The sequence below is a fragment of the Rhinopithecus bieti genome, unplaced genomic scaffold (genome assembly GCF_001698545.2).
Source record: "Rhinopithecus bieti isolate Rb0 unplaced genomic scaffold, ASM169854v2 scaffold_17971, whole genome shotgun sequence".
Lineage (NCBI taxonomy): Eukaryota > Metazoa > Chordata > Mammalia > Primates > Cercopithecidae > Rhinopithecus > Rhinopithecus bieti.
Window position 1 is genome coordinate 2,236,002 of NW_016809834.1, and position 25,378 is coordinate 2,261,379.

The following is a 25,378-nucleotide window of genomic DNA, read 5'->3' on the forward strand; positions in this document are numbered from 1 at the left end:
TGCTATTGCCCTCCAGCCTGGGTGACAGAGTGAGACCCTGTCTCAAAAACTAAAAAATAAAACAATACACACAGATTTGTTGATTTCAAATACCACAATTACTATACATTAAATATTGCTATGGCTTAATTAAATGTTTATGTCCCCTCAAAATCCGTATATTGAATTCCTGCCAAGCTGTCTCTTGTGGGGAAACTCCACAATCTGAAGAGAATCCCCTTCCTTTTTGAGGTCTTTTTCCTTGATCCAGGAGAAAATTAACTAGAGTCTGGCTCCCTTTTAATTCTAATAAGAGACAATCTATTCTCTCTGAAGCCTGCTACCTGGAGTCTTCATTTGCATAAAAATCCTCTTGGTCTCTACAAGTCCTTATCTTAATGTAGACACTCAATACTATTGATTCCAGGTCTTTGGATAAACGCTCTCAACCAATTGCCCTCTGAATCCACCTGGAAACTCCCACTTCGAGTTGTCCTGCCTTTTCAGATCAAACCAATGTACATCTTACATGTATTGATTGATGTCTTATGTTTCCCTAAAATGTATAAAACCAAGCTGTAGCCTGACCTTCGTGGGCACATGTTCTCAGGATCTCCTGAGGGCTATATCACAAGCCATTGGGTGGCCATATTTGGTTCAGAATACATTTCTTTAAAGATATTTTTAAAATCTATATATTGAAATTCTAATCACCAAGGTGATGGTGTTAGAAGGTGGAGCCTTTCAGAGATGATTAGGTTGTGAGGCTTCTGTCATCACGAATGGGATTAGTGCACTTATCTCCAGTCCCTTCCACCATATGAGGGTGCAGCAAGACTTCTATGAACCAGATGGTCCTCACCAGACACCAAATCCACTGACTCCTTGATCTCGAATTTCCAGCCTCAAGAACTATAAAAAATAAATTTACATTTTCCTGATTTATTGCATTTTATTATAGCAGCTCTAAAAAATACTTTATATTTATTTCATTTTATTAGAGCTACTATAAAATAGCAATAAAATAAAATTATTTGGTTTTATATAAATATATATAAAACTGGCCCATATATATAAAATTGGCCAGTTATATATATATATGAAACAATTTTATATGATTTGAGATATATATTCACACTATACATAAAAAATACTTTTTATACTATATATAAAAAATTTGGATATATATTCAAAAAATATATATACGTATTCAAAGTCAAATACAATCAGTAGGATACACTAGAAATATATTAGCACAAGTTATTTAAATTCAAATCAAACAATCGTATCCACTCTGCAAGAACCTGTGTTATGTAGTGTGGTTAATATAAGCTGAAAAAGGCATGGCTCCTGTGCTTCAGGAAATCCAAAAGTAATGAGGAAGGCAGACACATACATGGCATGCATTGTTGGGTATAACACTTAAGTTGAGAAAAGGAAAAAAGAAGGCCAGGTGCAGTGGTTCACACCTGTAATCCCAGCCTTTTGAGAGGCTGAGGCAGGTGGATCACTTGAGCTCAGAAGTTTGAGACCAGCCTGAGCAACATGGTGAGACTCCCATCTCTACTAAAAATACCAAAAATTAGCCAGGCGTGGTGGTGCATGCCTGTAGTCCCAGTGACTCCAGAGGCTGAGGTGACAGAATCGCTTAAGCCTGGGATGCAAAGGTTGCAGTGAGCTAAGATCACACCACTGCACTTCAGCCTGGGCAACAGAGTGAGACCCTGTCACAAAAAAAAAAAAAAAAAAAAAAGAGAGAGAGAGAGGAAGGAAGGAAGGAAGGAAGGAAGGAAGGAGAGTGTAAGGAAAGGAGTGACTTGCAAATGGATATTTTGAAAGGTCCTCTTTAAGCATAACCTTGAATTAGCTTGATTCAATCATTCCATATTATATACACATGTCAGAACATCCTTGTGTAGCCCATATTTATATGTAATTATAATTTATCAAAAAAAATAATTGTTTTTAAGAAGAAGATCCTTGCAAGCTAATCATGACATCAGCAAATGGGGATAAATAAATAGTTCTATCAGGAAAAGAATGAAAAATAAAAAAAGTTATAGCAATCGATGAATGAAGAGTAGAAAAGAACCAATAATTTTATGTTAGTAGAGACTTTGGATGTCAGTTTATGGAAGGTTAAAGAGATTATTCTGTGTTGGAGAACCACAAAGAGTTCACAGGAAAGAGTAACATGATCAGATAGATAGATAGATAGATTTTAGATAGATACATATTTTTTTTCTGTCATCTGGGCTGGAGTGCAATGGCACGATCTCAGCTTACCGCAACCTCCACCTCCCAGGTTCAAGTGATTCTCCTGCCTCAGCCTCCCAAGTAGCTGGGATTACAGGTGCCTGCCACCATGCCCAGCTAATTTTTTGTATTTTTGGTAGAGATGGGGTTTCACTACTTTGGCCAGGCTGGTCTTAAACTCTTGACCTTTGATCCGCCTGTCTCAGCCTCCCAAAGTGCTGGGATTACAGGCGTGAGCCACCACTCCAGCCAGGTCAGATATATTTAAGGAAGTTAACTGTGGTACAATAACCAGGCTAATTAGATAAGAAAACCAAGAATATTAGGTGGTATTCAGATGTGGGGTCCAGACTAGGGTCTTATTAGCAGAAATTAAAAGGAGACAATGAGACAAGAGATATTTTGAAAACAGAATGAACAGAAACATGGCATCAAATAGGATTCCAGTCGTTTCAGCCAGGTTAGCTGGGAGAACCTGTGATGCCATTGATATAGAGAATGACAATAATGGAAGTCTCCTGGGAATATCCATGTGAAAATGACATTAGGGCAAAAAAGAGACTAACCAATAGGAGAAAAGCAAGAAAAAGACAGTGATTCCATAGTTATTTCATTTAGATGAAACTGTGAGCAAAGATGAAATCACAGAGAAGAGTATAAAGTGAAAGAACAGGGGGAAGAAAAGCAAGTGCAAGAAATGTCCAAATTCGAGAAGGAGATATTTGTTTCAAAATAGTAGTGTAGAGTTGCCATTTCCGACTTTTCCTAGAACTCATCCGAAAGCAATGAGGAAAAAGAGGAATAAAAGAGTAAAACTATTTTGGCAAGACGAGAAGTCAGTTAAAACTTTACCATATAGGGTGAAAGCAGTAAATTCTTATAAGGAAGCAGAAAAAAAAAAAGTTAAAACTTTACCAAAATAAAGGGAAAAGAAAAAAATTTTTTTAAGAAAGAAAAAAAAAAAAAAAAAAAAAAAAAAAAAAAAAAAAAACATGCTGCTGCTGTTTACCTTGGAAGGAGCCAGAAAAAAAGGACATTTCATGAAATAGGGTGACACCCTAAAGGACAAAAATCTATGTCCCTGGTCCACAATGGTAGGAAGAAGAAGCATGCATTAAATATAAGAAGTCAGTTTATTTTCAAATGGTGCAGGCTAGGCCACATGAGGAACCACACACAGGGGCCATTTTGGTTAAAGCAGCCTGTCTCTGTGGCAGTAGAGGAGAGACTTTGCCTTGCTAAAGAAACAAACAAAACTTAGCTTGCCTATCCAGCTATTCTGACACAAGACCTTGGTCCTCCCTCATGGCCCCAAATTCCTGTAGATATCTGGAGGAATGTACTTGTTTCAGTGATAAATAATAAGGAGGAAGTCTGTTCAGAATCCACATAAAGATACTAGAAGGAGAAGGAAAATAAGAATGGGGTGAGAGGAGAAAAAGAAACAGGAAAATCAACTGACAAATTAGGGACACTCAGCAGAATAAATTTGCAAAGGAGTAAATAAAATTCTCACCGGATGTTTGATAAAATGAGAAAATCTTAATGTAGCAATTGCCTCTGTGGAAGAAAAAAAAAAAAAAAAAAAAAAAAGAAGCAGCAGCAGCAGCAAAGATCCACCAACTCAGCAAAGATTTAGTGAGAAAACAGAATGAGATGAAATAAAAGCCGGGAGAAATCAGAAATGAGGGGAATACATAGAATCATTACTAAACCAATATGAGGTGGAAGAGACACAGCGGGAAACAGGTACTTGTGAAAGTATAGCAAGTGGCATCAAAGATAAAAATAAAGTGAGCCCACAAAATTAAATGAAAATGAAGACTTACAAATGATCAAAGAAAAAGTAATAGAAATTGACAAAAGGCAAAGACAGATAACACACATCACCAAAATTCCCATGTTAAATAAAACTTCAATAATAGGACAGAAGATGCATTTGAAGTGACAGATGACCCCTGAACAACACGTTTGAACTGTGAAGTCCACTTATATGTAGCGTTTCTTCCACCTCTGCCACCCCTGAAACAGAAGATCAACTGCTCTTCTTTCTCCTCTTCCTCTGTCTACTCAATGTGAAGACGACGAGGATAAAGACCTTCACAATGATCCACTTTCCCTTAATAAAAGGTAAATATATTTTTCTCTTATTACGATTTTCTTAACAACATTGTCTTTTCTCTAGCTTACTTTATTGTAAGAATACACTATAAACACATGGAACATACAAAATAAGTATTAATAGATGGTTTACGTTATCAGTAAGTCTTCCAGCCAACAGTAGGCTGTTAAGTAGTTAAGTTTTTGGGGAGCCAAAAGTTATACGCAGATTTTTGACTGCACAAGGGGTTAGCACTCCTAACCCCAATGTTGTTCAGGGTTCAACTGTGTACTAAAAAAATTTCCTGAAATAAAAGTGGATATGAATCTTTTCAGGGAAACAATCAACCCTAACTCTGAAGTCTTACCATTTCCCCAGTCTCTGCTTAGGAACAGGGCATTGGTCTCTTCTGCTTCTGGCATCTTCAAGGTTATCTGGTATTTTTGCTCCCCTCCTTATACCAGTAGCCTGGTATATATTCTGGACACACTTAAGTGAAAAAAGAAGGAGTTTTGTTTTAGTACATAGTACTTTTAAAGTACAGAAACCAAAGCTACATCCACATATACATGCGTAACCAAAGACATATATGAACCATAATAGGGTAAGTATCTGTGAACAGGAATAGAAAGTTAGTAGGGAGTAAGAATGAAAGGGAAAAAAATAAAATTAGAGGGAAAAATAGAATTAGGTCTCATAGACCAGTGATAACAGAATGTAGTAAACAAGACTGTTGCCTCAAATCTCATCACCTTAATGTAGGCAACAAAACAAAACCTGCTGCCCAAACAGTGAGAAGGACAACCAGGTAATCGGGAGAATACATTAGTATTTTTCAAATATTATTTGTATTTCAAAATATTATTCTACTACAATATTTTATTTGTTTCCATTTCATTTTGGTCATTTAGAGAACAAAGTAAAATTCTCTATTTTCCCATTTCCTGGACTTTCTAATGATTTCAGATCAATTTCATGGATAACTTGTCATTTCTCTTATATCTAGGGATATGACTGCTGAATTTATAATGGCTGTGTTTCAAGATTTTATTTTTTGTCAGTTGTTTGGAAGCTCAAACACATTTTCCTAGTGTAATAATATTATAAATGTTAGTGAAAGGAAGTGGCAATGTATCAAGTATAAAAATAAAGAATGTCTGACAGTTGAATGCATGAAGATTGAAGACAGCTTATATTATATATTTTATTTCCCATATGTCATATTTAATAATTTACATATCTGTTTTCTTCCATGAAATCTTAAGTTTCTTTACAGTTAGAGCTGTGGGTTTTCAAAAAAATGTATATAACCTATCACAATACTTAGTGAATGTGTTCTACTCAGAATAGGCCTTCAATAAATGTTTGTTTGATGAAGAGATGGATGAATATATTGCTGTTAACAACATTTAAAGTGGAAAACAGTTAAATTATTTTGTATTATGTCCTTCCATCCTTCTAAAAAGGAGAAAGAAACTAAATCTTTGAAACAAGATTAATTTCAGTGTTTTTCCCTCCTACATTTCAAGCCTACTAGGTAACATAGAATGATATGACTTCATAGATAAGAAGGTCCTGGTCAACGTGCAAGTGACCAAACACTTGTAAGTAAAAGAGAGTGAAAAAAAGGAGCGTGTGCATTAATCTAACCCTGTAAAACAAACAAGCAAAAATAGTACCCGCTGATTATAAGTCTCAGGTTATTGCTCTGGCAAACCATAACGATGTGCAATAAGCTCAAACCAGTCCCCTGGGCTCAAATCAAGGCATCCACAGTCCTGAGTTCCTTCTGGAGGCTCCAGGGGGGAATTATTTTCTTCCCTTTTCTAGGTTTTAGAGGCTGCCTGCATCCTTTGGCTCATGGCCCCTTTCTCTGTCTTCAAAGCCAGCATCTTCTTCCCTCCATGACCCCTGCTTCCATTTTTACAAGGTCTCTGATTCTGACCCTACTACCTCCTTCTTTAAGGGCCTTTGTGATTACACTGAGTACATTGTCCCCACCTGGATAATGCAGGGTCATCTTGTCATCTCAAGATCCTTAACTTAAATGCCTCTGCAAAGCCCCTTTTACCATGTAAGGTAACACAGTCGCAGGTTCTAGGGATTCAAGTTTGGAGATTTTTGGGGAGCCAATATTCAGCCTACTGCACTGTCCTTCAGCCTTCATGAAAACAAAGATAATTGGGTAAAGAGCCATCACCATTTTTGGCAATCATTCGCCAACATTATTAAGTTTGGAATCAAACTAGTAATAATTGTAACCTAAGTATCAGTTGTGTGTAAGTCATCAGAGTCCTTGAGCCTGGTGTGGCTACAACTGAAATACAATTTTACTACAAGATTTAAAGAAAATGTCCTCCAACTCTTGCATTACATATAATTGGATAGCCATTATCTCTCTGTGTTTCTCAGAGTGCTTGGGAGGCTTGCACTTCTGCTCATCAGTAGTTCTGACTTCTTGCTTTTGCAGTATTCATAATCTCACTCACATCTGGTATCCTGTGCTTTCTATGCCCCTTTAACATGCTCTCCCACATGCTGGACATAGCCCTGAGGACTGCACTTCCTTAACCCTGACCTTAATCCAGACACAGGTTATTTGGATAGCTGACTCTAGTTGAAACAGGAAGGCACAGAAGGTGTTTACAGCAAAGCACAGCAGGAACACAGCGAATATCTTAAAATGCCCTAATTCTAGCTCATCCAGGCCATGCCCTCCACCTCTTTTATGCAGAGCCTCTCTCGGTATTATGCTTTAAGAAACTAAAGCACTTCAGTTATCTTCTTATGAAATATGTTATTTTGCATCTGCTTATAAACTAAACTTTGTTGACATACAAATATTTTAATAACTCCATTTGTTAGACTCTTATTATATGCTATTCACCGTGCTAAATCCTTTTTATGCATTGTCACTTAGTCTTCAAAACAACTTTATGATGTGGTCATTATTATTATCATATCTATGAGACGGATGAGAAAATTTAGACTCATAGAGGATAAGTAATTTTCCCAAGGTCAGTCCACTCATATATGGTCAAGAAAAGATCTGAACACATAGGCCATTGAGCACAATGCATGCACACGTCACATCGTGGCAGTTGGAGAAATGGGCAATGTGTTAACTAGGACAATCTGGTATTTCTGGCTTCTTCCCAGGGTCACAGATTCCTACTTGTTGAAAGGAGCAATGCTATCTAGTCCCATTCCCACGGTGAGAAGCAGCAGCACAAGGGGGCAGGGACATGGGGCAACTTTGTGACATTCCCTACAGATAACTCACCTTTGTCTAGAGCCTCCTTTTCCCCAACATGGGCTCCTTCAGCAATGGGGCTGGCCCCTGTTGATATATTTCTGTGTGACTTGGGGATAGTAGCTGTCTTCTGCTCAAGACATCTGGGGTCAAAGATCTGGTAAGATGACCCACCCTCTTCATCCTTCGATGAGGGGTTACACTTTTGTCTTTACATCCTTGGGGTTCCAACTGGAACAATTCCTTCCTACCCTACTCCAGCCTTAATGCCTCTATAGCGAGTGTGTGGTGAACAGTGGAATTCTCCATCAGCTCCCTTTTAGGAAGTAACCTGGGAGGACATTTGATACTATCAGTACCAATCTATTCTTGGCCTCACTCCTAAAATCTCATCTACTATCTTGCCCAAGGGCCCCATCTATCTAAAAGAAGAGAACATGCTATAAGGATATCGCTCAGTAGATCATATCTATTCTGAGTCTGGGTAGATGCTACGTGCCTCTATTTTTTCTCTCCCCATCAAATTCAACTTTACTAAATCATTCAAGTGGTTTTCATAGCATAAGGGCTTAGAATATTGCTTCTAGAGCTTAAGACTACGTTCAAATGAAACCCTATCTCTACTAAAAATACAAAAATTAACCAAGTATGATGGCAAGTGCCTGTAATGCCAGCTACTTGGGAGACTGAGGCAGGAGAATTGCTTGAACCCAGGAGGCGGAGGTTGCAGTGAGCAGAGACCACGTCATTGCACTTCAGCCTTCAGCCTGGGCAACAAGAGAGAAATTCCATCTCAAAAAAAAAAGTCTTATCTTGACCACTTGCCAGCTGTGGGGATTTGAATAGGAGTTAAACATCTCGAAATGAGGCTCCATTTTTTTATCTGTAATTGGGGATGATATTAAGTGGTTAAGAGTTATTGCAGGGATAAAATGAGATAATGCACGTAAACACTGAATAGTCTGAATGCCATATAAGTTCTCCATAAAGGTAAACTGATTATGTTTAGGTATCTCTAGAAAATGACCATTCTCCATCAACATTATCAAAGTAGTCAGCATTTTTCATTCATCATATTGCAGGGTATTGTTCTGGAAGCATTCTTTTTCCAGGACTGCTAGGCAGAACCTTTTCTGGTTTTGGTGGTCTTCAATTAGTTTGAGGATTAAACGATGCCAAAAGAAAGAGTTTATTTGGGATTAGGAGAGAATTACAAGTCAGGATATGCAATTTATGGTGGATCAGAGGCACATCCAAGGTTGTGGTAAGGGTAAGGTTCTAAAGACAGAAGAGAGAAAGAAGGCCAGGCACAGTGACTCAGACCTGTAATCCCAGCACTTTGGGAGGTCAAGGCGGGCAGATCATGAAGTCAGGAGTTCGAGACCAGCCTGGCCAACATGGTGAAACCCCGTCTCTACTAAAAGTACAAAAATTAGCCAGGTGCGGTGGTGGCACCTGTAGTCCTAGCTACTTGAGAGGCTGAGGCAGGAGAATTGCTTTAACCCATGAGGCGGAAGTTGCAGTGAGCCGAGTTCGTGCCACTGCACTCCAGTCTGGGTGACAGAGCAAGACTCTGTCTCGGAAAAAAAGAGAGAGAGAGAGAGAAAGAAAGAAAGAAGTACATACAAGTTGTTTTGAAACCGAAAACATTGGTTACAGAGTCTTATGGCAGAAATTGACATCCATTTATTAGTGGAGACAGTCAGGCAAGTGTTCTTGTGCAAGCAGCTAGCTGTCCTTGCATGGCTAGCTTTGTGTCCTTGTGTGGCTGCTAGCTCTCATTGTATGACTCATGTAGCAAGCTGCACTTTGAAAACATTTCCTGTGGTATTTTTTTTGGTGGAAGCATAGAGCATGAGCTCCCCTCCCTCATGGCCTCCTGGCTCTATTGTCTTAGGGTTAAACATAAGCAAATTCATTTTGGTATTGATGACTTTCACAGTGACAATCACAGCATTTGATATAATTGATCACTTTTCCCTCCTTCCAACACTTTTATTCCCACAGGTTTCAGGGTACCCTATCGCCTTCTGTTTTGCATTCTGTCTCAGTCTCTTTTGCTGTGTCTTCTCATTTCCTTAACCTCTACGTGTTGGGAAGCCCCAGGGCGCAGTCTTCCGACTCATTTTCTCTTCTGTTAACTTTTCAATCTTAGTTGATCTCATCTAGTTTCTTCTCTTTTCTGTCTACCATCACCTCTCACTCTCATCTAGTTCTATGGCTGTGAATAGTACCCATATGCTGATGACTTCCAAGCTATATTTATATCCTAGACTTATGAACTCTAGGCTAACATATTCAATAGCCCACTGTTTATTTCCCTTTGGATAGCTAATAGATGTTCCACACATGGCATTTATAAAACAGAATTCATAATTTTGTCTCCAAACCTTAGTCCTTCTTATCTTTTCTATCTCAGTTAATAGCAACTCCTACTAATGGTCAGGCCAAAGATTCTGGAATCACACCAAATTTCCTCTTTCTCTCACGCATTTCACCTAGTCTGTCAGAAAATCCTATTAGCTATACTTTTAAGATATACCCAGAATTTGAACACTTTTCATCACCTCAGTGTATTTTCAGTGCCCAGGAAAGTGGCTGACACAATTGTCATGCAATAACGATTTGTTGAAAGAATGGCATGAATCAAGTTATATCCCTCCTATCTGTAACTTCCTTAACAAAGCTGAACACATAAGGTCTTTATGTGCTGTAATCTGGGCCACGCTTTCCTCTCTATTTTCATCTTTTGCCACTAACCAACCAGTATATTCTGCTTCAGTCACAGTGACTCACTTCAAGTTTCCCAAATCATCCTGTAGTTTCATTCCTCTGCACCTTGCACAATGCCATTCCCTCAGCTGAGGTCTTTTGTATACTTTAACAGTCTTTCAAGAGTCATCTCAGCCAAGAAAAATCTTACTCTAGCCGAAATACCTCCCTCTGTGCTTGCCTACTTCATGTACACTCTTTCACAGCACAAACCACACTACTGGGGCATGCCTGTCTCCTGTCATAATGCTAAGTTCGCTGCCTTTCTCCTCTTGGTTTGGTATTTCTAATATATAGCACAGAGCCTGGCTTTCGGAATGCAGTGAATGTGAACGAATGAATGAGTGAAAGGACTCCTCTGTGTACAAAGTTTGTTTACATACAAAATCATAAAACAAGAGATAATATAAGGACATATTATTTCACAATAAATATGAATGAATTATTCTTCAGCAGCAACACTTCATACTGATCTTTAAAGGAAAGATGACCGAATATTTGCTTTGAGAGTAGTTTATTTTATTCTTCAAAATTAATCCGAAGAAAAAGATTGATAACCCATCCTCTTCCTCTTCCCAGAACAATCATTCTCTCTTTGGACTAAGTAAAAATATTGTTAATGAGTAAACTCTAATTTCATTTTTAAAAAGTCATCACATTTCTGTGTGCCATATATTGAACTAGATGCATCACTTTCCACTTTTACTACCACCACCTCTCTCTCTTCCTTTGCCTCCCCGTCTCAAGATTGGGAACAGCCAATTGTCAGGTCTAATCAAAATTCTGCTGTAACCATACAAAGGATATAAAATGTTTTATTATCATAAGTTTGCAACTATATTTTAAAAAGCATGTGTGGGCAGAGACTGAAAAAATAATATGAGAGGCAGTTCACCAATGTTTACTGAGCAGTACTGTGACCAATTCATTGTTCTGGATGAGAAGATTACAAAGAAGGAACAGTCCATCTCCTGGAAGAGTTCAAAGTCTCTTGGTATTTATGTAAATTGCTGTAATCTCATTTGATAAAGTAACAGTGGTGCCACTTGCTCTGTTCCCAGCTTAGAGGACACCAATGTGTTCCAGGAGTCAAAACTACTCAGGTGTCTGTAGCCCACTAGGATTGATTTACAGGCCTGTAGGGAATTACTGTGGAGAAGGGCAACTACATCATTAATAGGAACCAAGATTGTTATTGGGGTGTACTCGGGGTCCTCACATGATTACCAAAAGCTCAGTGCTGGCGTCTCTGAAGCACAGCAACTGCAAAGGCCCTACTCAAAGAGCCAGTGTATAGGGGCAAGTTGTCCCCTTGCCCTTCAGTGCTGGAATGGCTCATAGAGCCTGCCCCTTTCCCAGGCATGGCATTGATGTCTGTTCACAGCCTCCCTTCTCTGTGTCTGCACGAAGCACCTTCTCCCAGCACCAGTCCCAGGAAGGGCTGGGTCATCAGTTAATTCACAGACTAAGAGATGTAAAGTATCCAGTACTTCTCCTAGGACCCAAAACATCAAAGACTTCTCTCCTCTCAAAAATGGCCAAGACCAGAGAAGCACAAAATCCTTTTACCCTCTAGGAGAAGGCAAGGCGATACACTACAATCCTTTCCTTCTGTTTGCATCAGCCTCCATCTCAGAAACGTAAAAGACTCTACTTTCAAATATAGGCTTGCAAACATGCTGAAAGACAAAATGCATGCTAGGTCAGAGATGCCCGCTTTAAAGTATTATTATTATGTTTTTTTTCTAAGAGAGGTGTGTGTGGGTGTATGTCCTTGAGCCTCTTGACTGGATCAGGGTTTAAATGGTCAGGAGCGGCGGCTCACGCCTATAATCCCAGCACTTTGAGAGGCTGAGGCGGGCAGATCACTTGAGGTCAGGAGTTCAAGACCAGCCTGGCCAACCTGGTGAAACCCCCATCTCAACTAAAAATACAAAACTTATCTGGGTGTGGTGGTGCACCTCTGTAATCCCAGCTACTCAGGACGCTTGAGAATGGGCGGCGAAGGGTTGCAGTGAGCCGAGATCGCGCCATTGCACTCCAGCCTCCTGGGGCATACAGTGAGAATCTGTCTCAAAAAAAAAAAAAAAAAAAAAAAGAGTTTAAATGATGCCTTCAGAGTTCTTTCTCTTTAATCCCTACATGTCTTTGTTCTGCTTCCTCAGGCTGAACATCAGTCTCCCAGTCCATTTCAGAACAGCAAAGACCCCCTGCCACCCTACCCTACCCTTGCCCTGAGGCTTCAGGTTAACAAGGTCCTTAGCACCCAAAAAATCAGCACGAGAAAGATCCTTTCTTTCCAAGAGTCTCTGGAAAGGACTCCAGTGGGCTCTGCTTGGTCATATGCCTGTCCCTAGACCTCAGCTGTGTTCAGGAAAATGGGGTGCTTAGATGGACCAGCTTGGGTCACACACTTACTATTACAGTGCAGAGAACGTGAAGGAAACCCTCACCGGGTGAGAGAGTCATCAATTCCTAAAAGGAAAAGATTTTTAGCAGACAACAAAACAAAACCAAAAAACCAAGTGTCCGCTACACTAGAGGTGACCAGTAAAGCTGACTTCCAAATTTCTGCTGCCAAGGAATGCTGATGTTGATCAAAGTGCAGAGATAAAAGCAGTTTGAGCGCATATGAAAAACTGAGTTTTTAAAACGTTGAGTTTAAGGCACCTGTAGGATATTTGAATGAGCTGGTCAGTAATTTCTTGGAAAAAAATGACCCGGGACATTAAAATAAAGGTGTATATTTAAAATATACATTTTAAAATATAAAATGAATTCGTGTTAGGGTGCATCAAGGTATGCAACGGGAAACCCACTACAATTCTAAAGTGGGGAAGTTCTTTAGCAAACATACTCTATTTTTTAGTTTCAGAAATCCCCAGACACATGCAAGCACCCCCAAAAGCCGCACTTCCTCCAAATATCTCCGGACTCCCACTGCTTGTCTTAGCTTTGGGTCACCTCATCAGAGCCTACTCGGCCTACTGGCCCCAGACGAGGCGGCTGCGGACTACAATTCCCAGCGAGCCCCGCGGGGAGCGGGGGAGTGGGCGGGGCGAGGGACGGCCGCGCGCGCCAGCTGCCAGGCGGGGATCGGGCGGCGCCGAGCAGAGGTGGTGAGGGACTAGCTCCCGGATGTGGAGAAGCTGGGGAGAAGGCGTGGGAGGAAGATGGACTCGGTGGAGAAGGGGGCCGCCACCTCCGTCTCCAACCCGCGGGGGCGGCCGTCCCGGGGCCGGCCGCCGAAGCTGCAGCGCAACTCTCGCGGCGGCCAGGGCCGAGGTGTGGAGAAGCCCCCGCACCTGGCAGCTCTAATTCTGGCCCGGGGAGGCAGCAAAGGCATCCCCCTGAAGAACATTAAGCACCTGGCGGGGGTCCCGCTCATTGGCTGGGTCCTGCGTGCGGCCCTGGATTCAGGGGCCTTCCAGAGGTGCGCATGTGCGAGAGTGGGCGGCGCGGCCTGGGCGGGGGTCGGGAGAGGGAGTCGGGCTGCTGGAGGGGCTGGGGCCCCCGGGGCCAGCGCTCTTGGAAGGGGGCCATCTCTCTTGCCAGGGACGTGCAGGATCCGGGGTGCCTGGGGCCGGGCTGAGAGCCCAGGAGGAAGGGCTCCAGCTCCTTCCTTGTTCCGTAGCTGCCAATGGTCATAACCTGGGACAGTTCCTGTCTCCGCCCTTGAGAATCATCCGTAAAAGGGGACATTACACCTCCCCAACCGTCCCCTACTCCCGGGTTGACCTTACGGGGAAAGTAAAGGAGGCCACCCCGGTGCAACGTCTGTGATAATATGTGAACTCCTTTGGATGGGGGCCATCGAGGCTCCCCTGTTGCTCAGCCTCTGATAACTGCTTGGTGCTGATCGATTAGGGAAGCATCAGGTTCATGAATGGAGTTGAGTGTCGGGGTGTCAGAGCTGAATTTCAAGCTCAGCTTGGAGATCTTTTCCTAACCTTTGAAAAATACTCTAGCTATCTGCCTGTGAGTCAGCACAATCTAGAAAGCTCCCTACATTTATAAATACGTGAGACCCAGTGGGAAGGTATACAACTGTCTGTTTTATGGTATATTAATGCTTACAAATCATTTAATCATACCTTTGGAACCTTGCCTGCCCTAAGGACAGTTTTAATTATGCATAATTTAGATACATTGCCAAATTGGTCAGGAGTTACAAGCTGATGTCATTCATAAAAGAAGGGAGATGAAATTCTGTGCCAAGAATGAATTTACACATATAGCTTCAACCTAACTACATTTGAATGTGTCGTTATTGTGGAAATTAATTTATGTTAACCTTTTAATGTTTCGATTTTAAAGAGATGACTGTTTTGAAGTCATCTCTTTTCTTTTGAACCTGTATTTGCTTACCCATGTTAATACATGGGTAAGTGATTTTCATTTAACCAGTCTTGTTTAAAAAAGGGAGATTCGAAAAAGTATAAATGTACTAATTTTCTTAATGTTTCAACCCAAAGGAAGTCCTGGATGGAGCAAAGCAAATAGGAGCTACCACTCAGAAGATAACACTAGTGCAATAGGAAGTGTGCAAAGGAGAGATAGGGAAGGAGCTGGGGATTTTGTTCAATTCGGTAGCTATTTACTGAGCCCTAATTTCTGCTATACATGTCCAAGGGAATACCAAAATGATTGGGACACAGATTTTGTCCTTGTGAAGCTCACAGACTTTGGGATATTTTTACCTTCTTAGGGTACAAACTAAAAAGGACTGAAAGAAGTAGGTGCATCCAAGCTACAGTAATATAGTGAAATATAATCTTTGTGAAATGAACTAGAGATCAAAATCATATTCACAGTAAATGGAGAACAAAACTGTTAATACCATTTACAACTCTTAGGTTGTATGTCGGAAAACCCCGTTCAAACTGGCATAACAAAAGAGGGAAAGGCTTGTTAAGGTACAATCAGATTCAAGGACAAAAAAATGATTCATTCATTCAGCATACTTACTACCTACCTGCTGTGTAACAGGCACTGTTGTATGTACCGAACCAGGTGTAGTAGCAGTAGAGACAGCCCTTAGTCTCATAGTGCTTATGTTATAATAAGGAAAGACATGCAGTATACAAGAACATTAATATGTGTTGTATCAGGTTATGATAAATGTTTTTAAGAAAAAGTAAAGCAGGATAAGAGGATGGGGCACTTTGTTGCCAGAATCTTCAATTTCTTAGTTCTGGATAGATGCTTTATAGCTTCAAGGTGGTTGTACTGAGAACTACAGAACTCTCAGGGTACCTAATGACTTGCTCCAAACCTCTGCTCCAAGAGACTTGACCAAGCCCTAGCATGGCTTCTAGCAGCTTAAGGCCATGTCCCTAGGATGATCTCAGGTTCCCTTAAAATGCCTTCCTGAAGAGGCTCAAAGCTGCTAGAATTTCCTGATGGTTCCAGGAAAAACCTGGTGATAGGCCCCTGAACCCTCTTTTAGAGCAGTTAGTTTAGAAAGCTTGCAATTATAGGCCGGGCACGGTGGCTCAAGCCTGTAATCCTAGCACTTTGGGAGGCCGAGACGGGCGGATCACGAGGTCAGGAGATCGAGACCATCCTGGCTAACCCAGTGAAACCCCGTCTCTACTAAAAAATACAAAAAACTAGCCGGGCGAGGTGGCGGGCGCCTGTAGTCCCAGCTACTCGGGAGGCTGAGGCAGGAGAATGGCGTAAACCCGGGAGGCGGAGCTTGCAGTGAGCTGAGATCTGGCCACTGTACTCCAGCCTGGGCGGCAGAGCAAGACTCCGTCTCAAAAAAAAAAAAAAAAAAAAAAAAAAAAAAAAGGAAAAGCTTGCAATTATAAAAACTTTCTCTGCCTTTTGAGATGTAAATCTACCACACAAAACTGTTTCCTCAAGGACCAGAGAGCCTCAGGACCCTGTCTCAGTGAAATGCGAACATTCTAACTCCCACTCTCCTTCGCAGTCCCTCTGGGAGGATAAAGGGCGAAGTTCAGTGGACACCTTGCTTCAACTTGCCCAATTGCTTTGTCTCATAAAGATAGAAGATTATTTCTCCTCCAGATAAGCACCAGTTAACAAATCCAGATGGCTTAGTCACATGGACTAAGCCCCCTTAGCACCCTTCAGTGCCTTTCCCTTAGCGCAACTCAGCCTTTAAAGTCTCCAGCCTTTCGTTTTCTGGGGCTGTGAATGCAATTTGCGTTGGACTCTTTTCCCTATTGCAGTAGTAACAGAGTATAATCTGTGCTTAACACTTTAGTCGCCAATTTTGTGTGTCTTTGATAGCGGTCCTCATATTCTTCCAAGTTTAAATGTAGTCGGGAGTGCTCTCCTCGAAGCTCAAAGTTTCATTGTGCCTCATTGGGTACCATGCTCACTCTTCAGCCGGTCTCTATGGCAAGAAGAACACAGTGCTTGTATTGGTACAGTATAGCTGCATCTTCCGCTCTTGTAACCAGCGATGGAGCCCTCACTGAACGACATGACAGGTTCATCAAGAGGAAAATTGGAGTACAATTACCAAAAGTGAGAGGGAATAGATTCTGTTGGTGAGAACCCAACAACCAACCATTACATCAAGCATTGGGGATTTTGCTATGAAATGATTGGAAAATATGTGTGTATGTTGACCAATGATTCTCCCATTTCCACATTTTAGCATTTGTATAACACTTCTTTAAAAAAAAATACTCTAGTATCAACTTTTTCTGTACCAAGTAGTTTTATTTAATACATGTAGACTAGAGTATAAACTCATTGACCACAGGGATAATGTTTTATACTTCCTCAAGCCACCTATGGTATCTGTCACTATATCAATAGTGGCGATTAGAAGAAATAAAATTGGCTGGGCACGATGACTCACACCTGTAATCCCAGCACTTTGGGAGGCCGAAAGCAGGCAGATCACATGAGGCCAGGAGTTCAAGACCAGCCTGGCCAACATGGTGAAACCCCATCTCTACCAAAATACAAAAATTAGCCAGTTGTGGTGGTGCACGCCTGTAATCCCAGATACTCAGGAGGCTGAGGCAGGAGAATCACTTGAACCCGGGGAGGCGGACGTTGCAGTGAGCCGAGATTGGGCCACTGCACTCTAGCCTGGGCAACAGAGCAAGACTCTGTCTCAAAAAAAAAATTAGTGTTTCTAAACTAGCAAAATGAATGTATTTCTAACTTAACAGTATCATGTAACAATGTGAATTTACTCTGTTCAAGTTTTGTGGCTATGTGCTATTTGTCATCCTTTCTAGGCATCTGGAGAGATTAGGTCAAAAGATAATAGAAGGGACCAGCACTTCTTCCTCCATGAAGCCTTTACTGATCCCCTCAGTGAAAAGTAATTGTGCCTTTGTTTTCCCATACATAGCAACATTGTTTGTACCTTCATGTGCATGCCCTATGCAGGGAGATAAGGTCACAGATTCTGAAGTCAAACTGTGGATTTGAATTTCAGCATCACCGTGTATTAACTGTGCAAACTTGGGTAAATCACTTAACCTCTCTGTGCCTCATCTCTTCATCTGCAAAGTGTACTGAAGTGTCTGCCTTACAGGCTTGTTGAGGGAATTAAGTGAGATAATGTATGTGGAGCTCTTAGAATAGTGCCTGGCACATAGTATGTAATTTATTATTGACATTTTCCTCTTGTTCAGAAGGTTTTTCCTATCTTCCATGCTTGTAAAAGGGAAACTCTCCCATTGCTTGTAAAATGGGAAAGTTGTAATGATCTTCAAAATTCTTTCTAGTGCTAACATTCTTTGACATTGAAGAGTTAATGGAAAGATATCTTTGTTCTCTTTTTCAGTTTCAGTGGCCGGCAGACTTTCTGTAAAGGGCCAGATGATAAATATTTTAGGTTTTGCAAGCCAGATGGCCTTTGTTGCAACTACTCAGCTCTGCTGTTGTGTATGTTATGAAAGTGGCCATGACAATACGTAAATGAAAAAGTGTGGCTGCATTCCAATAAAATGTTACCGAAACAGGCTGAGAAGTGGGCAGAATTTGGCCTGGGGAGACTCCTGCCATACTAGGTGAAAAGCTAAGCTGCTTGTGAGCAGGTGCCCTCTTATTCATCATGGTATGGTTTATATATTATATCATTAAAATGTGTTGACTTGAATTCACTTGACTTACTGTGAAGCTGTAGGAGGACTTTGGAGCACCCTGCCTGCCTCCTACCCTCTCTTTTCTTCAAAAAATTTTTACCTTAGGAGAGAGCTGAAGAAAATTGCAGCTGTCTGATTTGTGTTTTTCAGGGCTAGAAGATACCTTTGAGATTATTTTGTTCAAAACCACGATTTGACTTAATTGAGGCAGATTTCTCTGGCTTGCTCAGAATCAAAGCTAACAGTACTTTTCAAGGTTGCCCACTTTGCATACTAACTAGGCTAGTTAGCAGTTAAGAAAAATGCTGAGATTTTTTTTTCCCCTTTAGTACAGAGTTATTGCCAGAGTTGATTTTGTAAGAGCTTAATTTTCAACAGTGCTTCAGTGCTGTGTAAGTAAACCTCAGAACAAATTGATTTGTAAGTGTTGCCTAACATACTTGTGAAAAATAAACATGTTTTAATTTTATGCTTAGGGTATAGACTTTTGATTAATGAAAGGCCTATGCTATTATTATCCCTAAAATGGCAGCTTCTGATTTAAAATAGTTGTCACAGGCACCACAGTTGATATTCCTGTTGGTCCTGTTAGGTGTAGTGTGACTTCATTTGAGGATAAAGCCATTGGCATTAGACTTTGGTATTCACTCTGCTTGACTGGCCTGTTTGTTCACTTGCTCATTTTCTCTTTTGCCCATCCTCATCTTATGTCCCTGAACCAAAGAAAATTATCTACTCAGTCCCTTTCATAGGTGATGATCATAGTATTTTAAGTGTACATATGGGATACTATTTTCATATTTTTTCACAGTGCAATTGCTTAATATAACACAGACAAATTAGACATTTGGACCTTTGAAGGTCTGGAAGCAGGCCTTCAGTCTACCTTCTGAAGATTGTGAGAATCAAATGAGACAGAGTAGATATTACTTTATTACCATTCCTATTTTAGTATTTTGAATAGCTAACATTTATTAAATGTTGATTCTGTGGTTAATGGTTTATATTTAATCCTCTAAACCATTTGAGGTACCCACTATTATTACTCCCTCCATTTTCCTGAAAATTGAGGCATAAGGAGATTATGGATTTTTCCCATGGTCATATAGCTAGCATGTGGTGGAGTCAGAATTGAACCTCTTCCTTCAGAACCCATCCTCTTAATCACTTACTGTTTCATTCATTCAGCAGATCTGTATCGAGTACCTGATGTGTAGCAGGCACTGTGAAAGTACTTTGTAAAAAGTAAAGCATTGAAAAGACCATCGTTACTTAATTGATCCTTTACTTCTCTTTCCCTGATGGTTTAAAGAGAATTACAGTGCCATACTGGTCTCAGTCTCTATTGATAGGCCAAGACTTTCTCAAGAAAATAAACTATACTGTATACATTATTATATCCCTAGTGTCCAGAATCATGCCTGGGACAGAATAGGCACTTAGTAAATAGTTCATAAAGGAAGGAAGGAAGGAATGAAAGAAGGAAGGAAGGAAGAAAAGCAAACCTCCTCCAAAATTCTTTTTTTTTTCTTACCTTTTAAACATTTCTTAAAGACCACTGAACCCTCTGGTATTGAATTTTCATTGCAGTAAAAATCAGGATAGTAAAGTAAATGGCTTCAGCAGCTTATTTCAATTAATAATGTAAATTAGATGCCAAATTACCGTGTCTTTTACTTTCCCTATTTTTTATTGTATTCTAATTCCATCTTATCATCCTCCCCTCACCTCTGTTTTAAAAATCCACTAGGTTTTCATTGGTACTTTGTTATATACCTTTGACTATGACATTTCCCAAGAGAACATTTTTTCCCCACTATTTCAGATTTCAAGATGGAGGAAAATGGGGGCTCCTGTGTTCCGCCTTGCATAGAGTGACATGAGTAGATATCACGGGACTCTTGGCCCCTAGCCAGTGGGTCATTTTGTTTGCTAGGCTTCCTTTGATTTTTTTTTTTTTTCTTACTGACTTTATCCCTTGATTTAAATCCTTCTATAAATATTAAAGGGAATAAGTGAAATAAATAAATGAACTCCAGGGATATTAGAAACTTTTATTTTCTCACTTTCTTTTCACTCATGATAATTGAGCATAGACATATTAAACATGCAGTTCAGCCGAGTGTGGTGGCTCACACCTGTAATCCTAGCATTTTGGGAGGCCAAGGTGGGAGGATCACTTGAGGTCAGGAGTTTGAGACTATCCTTGTCAACATGACGAAACCCTATCTTTACTAAAAATACAAAAATTAGTCGGGCGTGGGTGACACATGCCTGTAATCCCAGCTACTTGGGAGGCTAAGGCATGAGAGTCGCTTGAACCTGGGAGGTGGAGGTTGCAGTGAGCAGATATCAGGCCACTGCATTCCAGCCTGGGTGACAGAGCAAGACTATCAAAGAAACAAACAAACAAAAAACAAAACATGCAGTTCATCTTTCCCTCAGTAGATACTGAAAGAATGGGATAAAAGGAAAAAAATATATATGTGTATATATACATATATACACACACACACTATATATACACATTATTTTATATATATATAATTTTGTATATATATGATAATGTGTATATGTGTGTTTGTGTGTATATATATACTATATATGTATATACCAAAGACTGTTAAGTCATTAAGATATCTTTGCATAAATCACTATTAAAACATTGTGGGGTTTTGTTGTTGTTGTTTGTCTTTTTGAGACAGGGTCTCACTGTCTCTCAGGCTGCAGTGCAGTGGCGCGATCTCGGCTCACTGCAACCTCTGCCTCCCAGGTTCAAGCGATCCTCCTGTCTTAGCCTCCCTAGTAGCTGGGATTACAGGTGTGCACCACCATGCCCAGCTAATTTTTGTATTTTTAGTAGAGACCAGGTTTCACCATGTTGGCCAGGCTGGTCTCGATCTCATGACCTCAGGTGATCCACCCACCTCGACTTGCCAAAAAGTGTTGGGATTACAGGCGTGAGACTCCAGGCCCGACCAAACATTGTGGCTAGAGGAGTAGTTACATCTTCGGCTTCTAGTAGTGGGAATTTGTGACTGTCCAGGAAACAAAACTTCAATAGAAACTGGTACCCCTCTCCAAAATAGCATTTTGCCTACTCATCATTTTATGAAGTCTAAACAGGCAACTGTGTAACCTGCGGTTAATAGAGTATTAAGTTAAATTATTTTGAGCCAATGAAGTCATGTTCTCTACGTTTGTTGTTATCAATGGCTATAACCCAGCTGATTCTATATCTATATACCCATCGTTTGTTGTTTAAAAAAGAAAGAATTGTATTATCTGATTGTTTTTTGAGACCAGACTTGGGCATTTATTATCTTCTAAGCTTGAAACTGTTTCACCTTTAGGGTTTCGCTAAGCCAGGTCCATTTATTTTTTTTTTTTAGCAAGCATATTAAAATATTTTATACAATGTTTTGGATTTGAATGGAGAATAAGCAAGATCTTTAATTTTCTTTAGATTTGCCTTCTAGGGTATTTTAAAAAAAACGTTTATTTTAGGTTCAGGGGTACATGGCAGGTTTGTTACAGAGGTAAATTGCATGTTGCGGGGGTTTGGTGTACAGATTATTTTGTCATCCAGGTAGTAAGCATAGTATCTGATAGGTAGTTTTCTGATCCTTACCCTCCTCCCACCCTCCACCCTCAAGTAGGCCCCAGTGTCAGTTGTTCCTTTCTTTATATAAAGTATGTCTAGGACTGCATTTTTATTCATTAATATGTTTATATACAAAATACTTTATGATTTCTTACATTTTTATACTCCTTTGGATCTGTAACATTATTATCATTGTGCAAAAAATATTCTCACATTATATAAGCTGTATTTTATGGTTACAGAGCTCCATTTTATTATTAATGATTTCTTTTGATTTAGCTGTTAATTTTTTTTGATACCTAACAGTGTATGGGTTTCGACAGACCATGATGAAATTGAGAATGTGGCCAAACAATTTGGTGCACAAGTTCATCGAAGAAGTTCTGAAGTTTCAAAAGACAGCTCTACCTCACTAGATGCCATCATAGAATTTCTTAATTATCATAATGGTATGAATTTGATTAATAGTTTATTCAAACTGTTATGTACTTTTCTACTTCCTTTATTATCTCATAAGACTTGTTTTAACATTTGAATTCCAAACCTTAATATTACTTGCTTGCAAGGAACTTTTTTTTAAATATCCTTTTCATTTCTCTCGTCCTTTTAAGAGGTTGACATTGTAGGAAATATCCAAGCTACTTCTCCATGTTTACATCCTACTGATCTTCAAAAAGTTGCAGAAATGATTCGAGAAGAAGGATATGATTCTGTTTTCTCTGTTGTGAGACGCCATCAGTTTCGATGGAGTGAAATTCAGAAAGGAGGTAATCTCTTATCAGTCTTTATTTTAGCTCATTTAATTGAGAATCAATTTTTTTATATATAAATATTCTTTAGACATTTATATGTCTAATAAAAAAGGAAGGAATCAAACCTTCTGAAACTGGTTTCAAGCCAATCCTATAACCCCTATAACTTTTTCAATAAGATATTAGAAAAATTATTTCATAGCTTTGTCAAAGCTAAATTATAGGACATACCCTATATATCTTATATGGCCCACCCAGTTCAACTAGGCCTACAAGATGCCACATCCCCTATCATAGAAGAACTAATTGCCTTCCACGACCACGCCTTTATAATCGTATCTAAAGACTAAAAGGGAGCTGTAAAAGAGAATATTTGACTCATTACTTTAGTAGGTAATGACATTTACAATCAGTTCTAAATGTGTTATTGAGCCAGCACAGCTAGACCAAATTAATTCTTTGCTTTACTCTTTACAAAGGGACATTCTAATCCTCTTATTTCTATTTGCCTTTTGAGGCAGACGTGCCGTTTTTCTAGATCAAATACTTCTATGTTGGTTCTAGACATGTTTGATGAACTCCATACGAATCATATAGAAATAGAAAGCATCCACCAAAGTGTTCCGAAGAATCTTAAGAATGACATTTCGAAGTTCTTCCCCAAATTCCTAACTCTGTATATAAAAAGGGTTTCATAGGGTTTACTAGGCATTTCGCCTGCCATGTCCAGTGTGCTGTAAATCTTATCCAGAGAATTATTATAAACACTGTGTTTTTCCATTCAGTACATTTCAGTTGTTTCTTAGGGATTCCATTTTCCATTGAAATTCTCCATTTTTTAAATCCATTTAAACAAAAAAGTCCTTTCCTCTAATTTAACATATTTTTGATAGCTATTCGAAAGTCCTTAATGCATATTTCAACGTCTAGTCACTTACAGTTCTGTACTCTGACTGCTTCTCTCTTGATTGTGAGTCACCTATTTCTGCCTCTTCATTTGGCTCATGTTTAATTGTATATCTGGCATAGACACTTGAGTACATATTTTCCTCCAGAGAGGTTGCACCTTTTCTTCTATCAGGCAGGATAAGGGGCTGATCCCTTTGATCCAATTAGGAGTTGGACTGGGTTGAAACTTCAATTTCATCTCACCTCTTAGTTTAGGTGTCTTATTAGGAGATATATCTCGTATGTGTTACTGACACTCACACCCATCCCCTACTCTTGCTAACAAGACTCTTAAGGGATCTGAGGACCACAATACTGTAATGATATTTTTCCAGCCCATTCCGAGCTTCCCACGCAGTACACTCAGCCAAAGTCTTGTAGGAGGATTAGGTGGAAAAACTAGCTGTATGTTTGTAGTTCCTATAGATGACAATCTGTAACTCAAGTTCACAAGGCCATTAAAAGCTATTCTAGTTTTTGCCTACCTCAGCAGAGTCCCTTTGATTATGCAAAGCTTGATCTTTCTTGCACCTTCTCCTCATACTCAGCAGATATGCCCAGGGAGAAAGCAGCCACTGATACTAGGAAAGACTTGTCCCTCTCTTTTCTTCAGAGTACCACTTGAATTATCTAGTTGGTTTAATTACCTGTCTCTACCCCTAGATTGTACACCTTTTGAGAATAGAGAGGGTTCTGGTCACTACTCTGTAGCCAGTGCCTGTAAAGCTATGTTATCTCTAGCTATTTAATTTATATTTGCTAAGGTTTTTTCCTGGGTTATTTCAAATACCGGGGTGGAACTGAACAGGGGATGGTTTAGTTAAACAAGTAAGTAGAGGTTATTCCTGGAAGCCTTTATACACACAGAAATGACAGCAAAAAGTGAAGAAAGATTCTGGAGAATAAGCAGCTGTTAAACACATACACACACACACGCACACACACACACACACACAGGCACACAGATTTGAGGAAAACTCAGTGAAAAGACAAAAGAATCTATGTGGCAATACCAAAGGCTTCATTGATTACATTATGTTCTATTCATTAATATTGACATTACTGAGCTTTTATTATCAGGTATACTCATAAACATAATTTGTTGTTATGTTTAGTATATTTTTAACTAATGGTAAGAATGTAGAATATGTTACATAAACATTTTCATCAATATAAAATCTTCAATAATTTAATGGAGAAATCTGTAGTTTTCAGCAATAATTGTACAAAAACACGTACTCAACCACATTAGATAAATAAAACTTATTTCTGTATGTGCAATGAGAAAAGAGATTAAAGGGCTCAAATATACGTATTTTGTGACCAATTCAGTTCTTTGAAAGCTGCTTTAAGGTTGTCTTGATGTCCTCCCAAAGCATTATATTTGTATGAATACCTTGTTTCACATTTCATTATAAAATACTTTATTTTTCTAGTAGCTATTGGAAAGCAAATATAAATCATCAGAATCATTACAGATTTGATTCCTTTAAAAAAAGTTCTTCAGTGAAACCCCGTCTCTACTAAAAAATACAAAAAACTAGCCGGGCGAGGTGGCGGGCGCCTGTAGTCCCAGCTACTCGGAAGGCTGAGGCAGGAGAATGGCGTAAACCCGGGAGGCGGAGCTTGCAG

General features: G+C 39.7%; 1 protein-coding gene across 1 annotated transcript in view; it reads left to right on the forward strand.

Moving 5' to 3' along the window:
• Positions 1 to 13,404: 13,404 nt before the first annotated feature.
• The window catches only part of CMAS (cytidine monophosphate N-acetylneuraminic acid synthetase), a 19,996-nt gene continuing 8,022 nt past the window's right edge, over positions 13,405 to 25,378 (forward strand). The window contains exons 1-3 of the mRNA XM_017890545.1: positions 13,405 to 13,794; positions 22,353 to 22,495; positions 22,658 to 22,813. Coding sequence (XP_017746034.1) covers positions 13,535 to 13,794; positions 22,353 to 22,495; positions 22,658 to 22,813 — 559 coding nt within the window. The 5' untranslated portion in view covers positions 13,405 to 13,534. The remainder of the gene's footprint in view (positions 13,795 to 22,352; positions 22,496 to 22,657; positions 22,814 to 25,378) is intronic.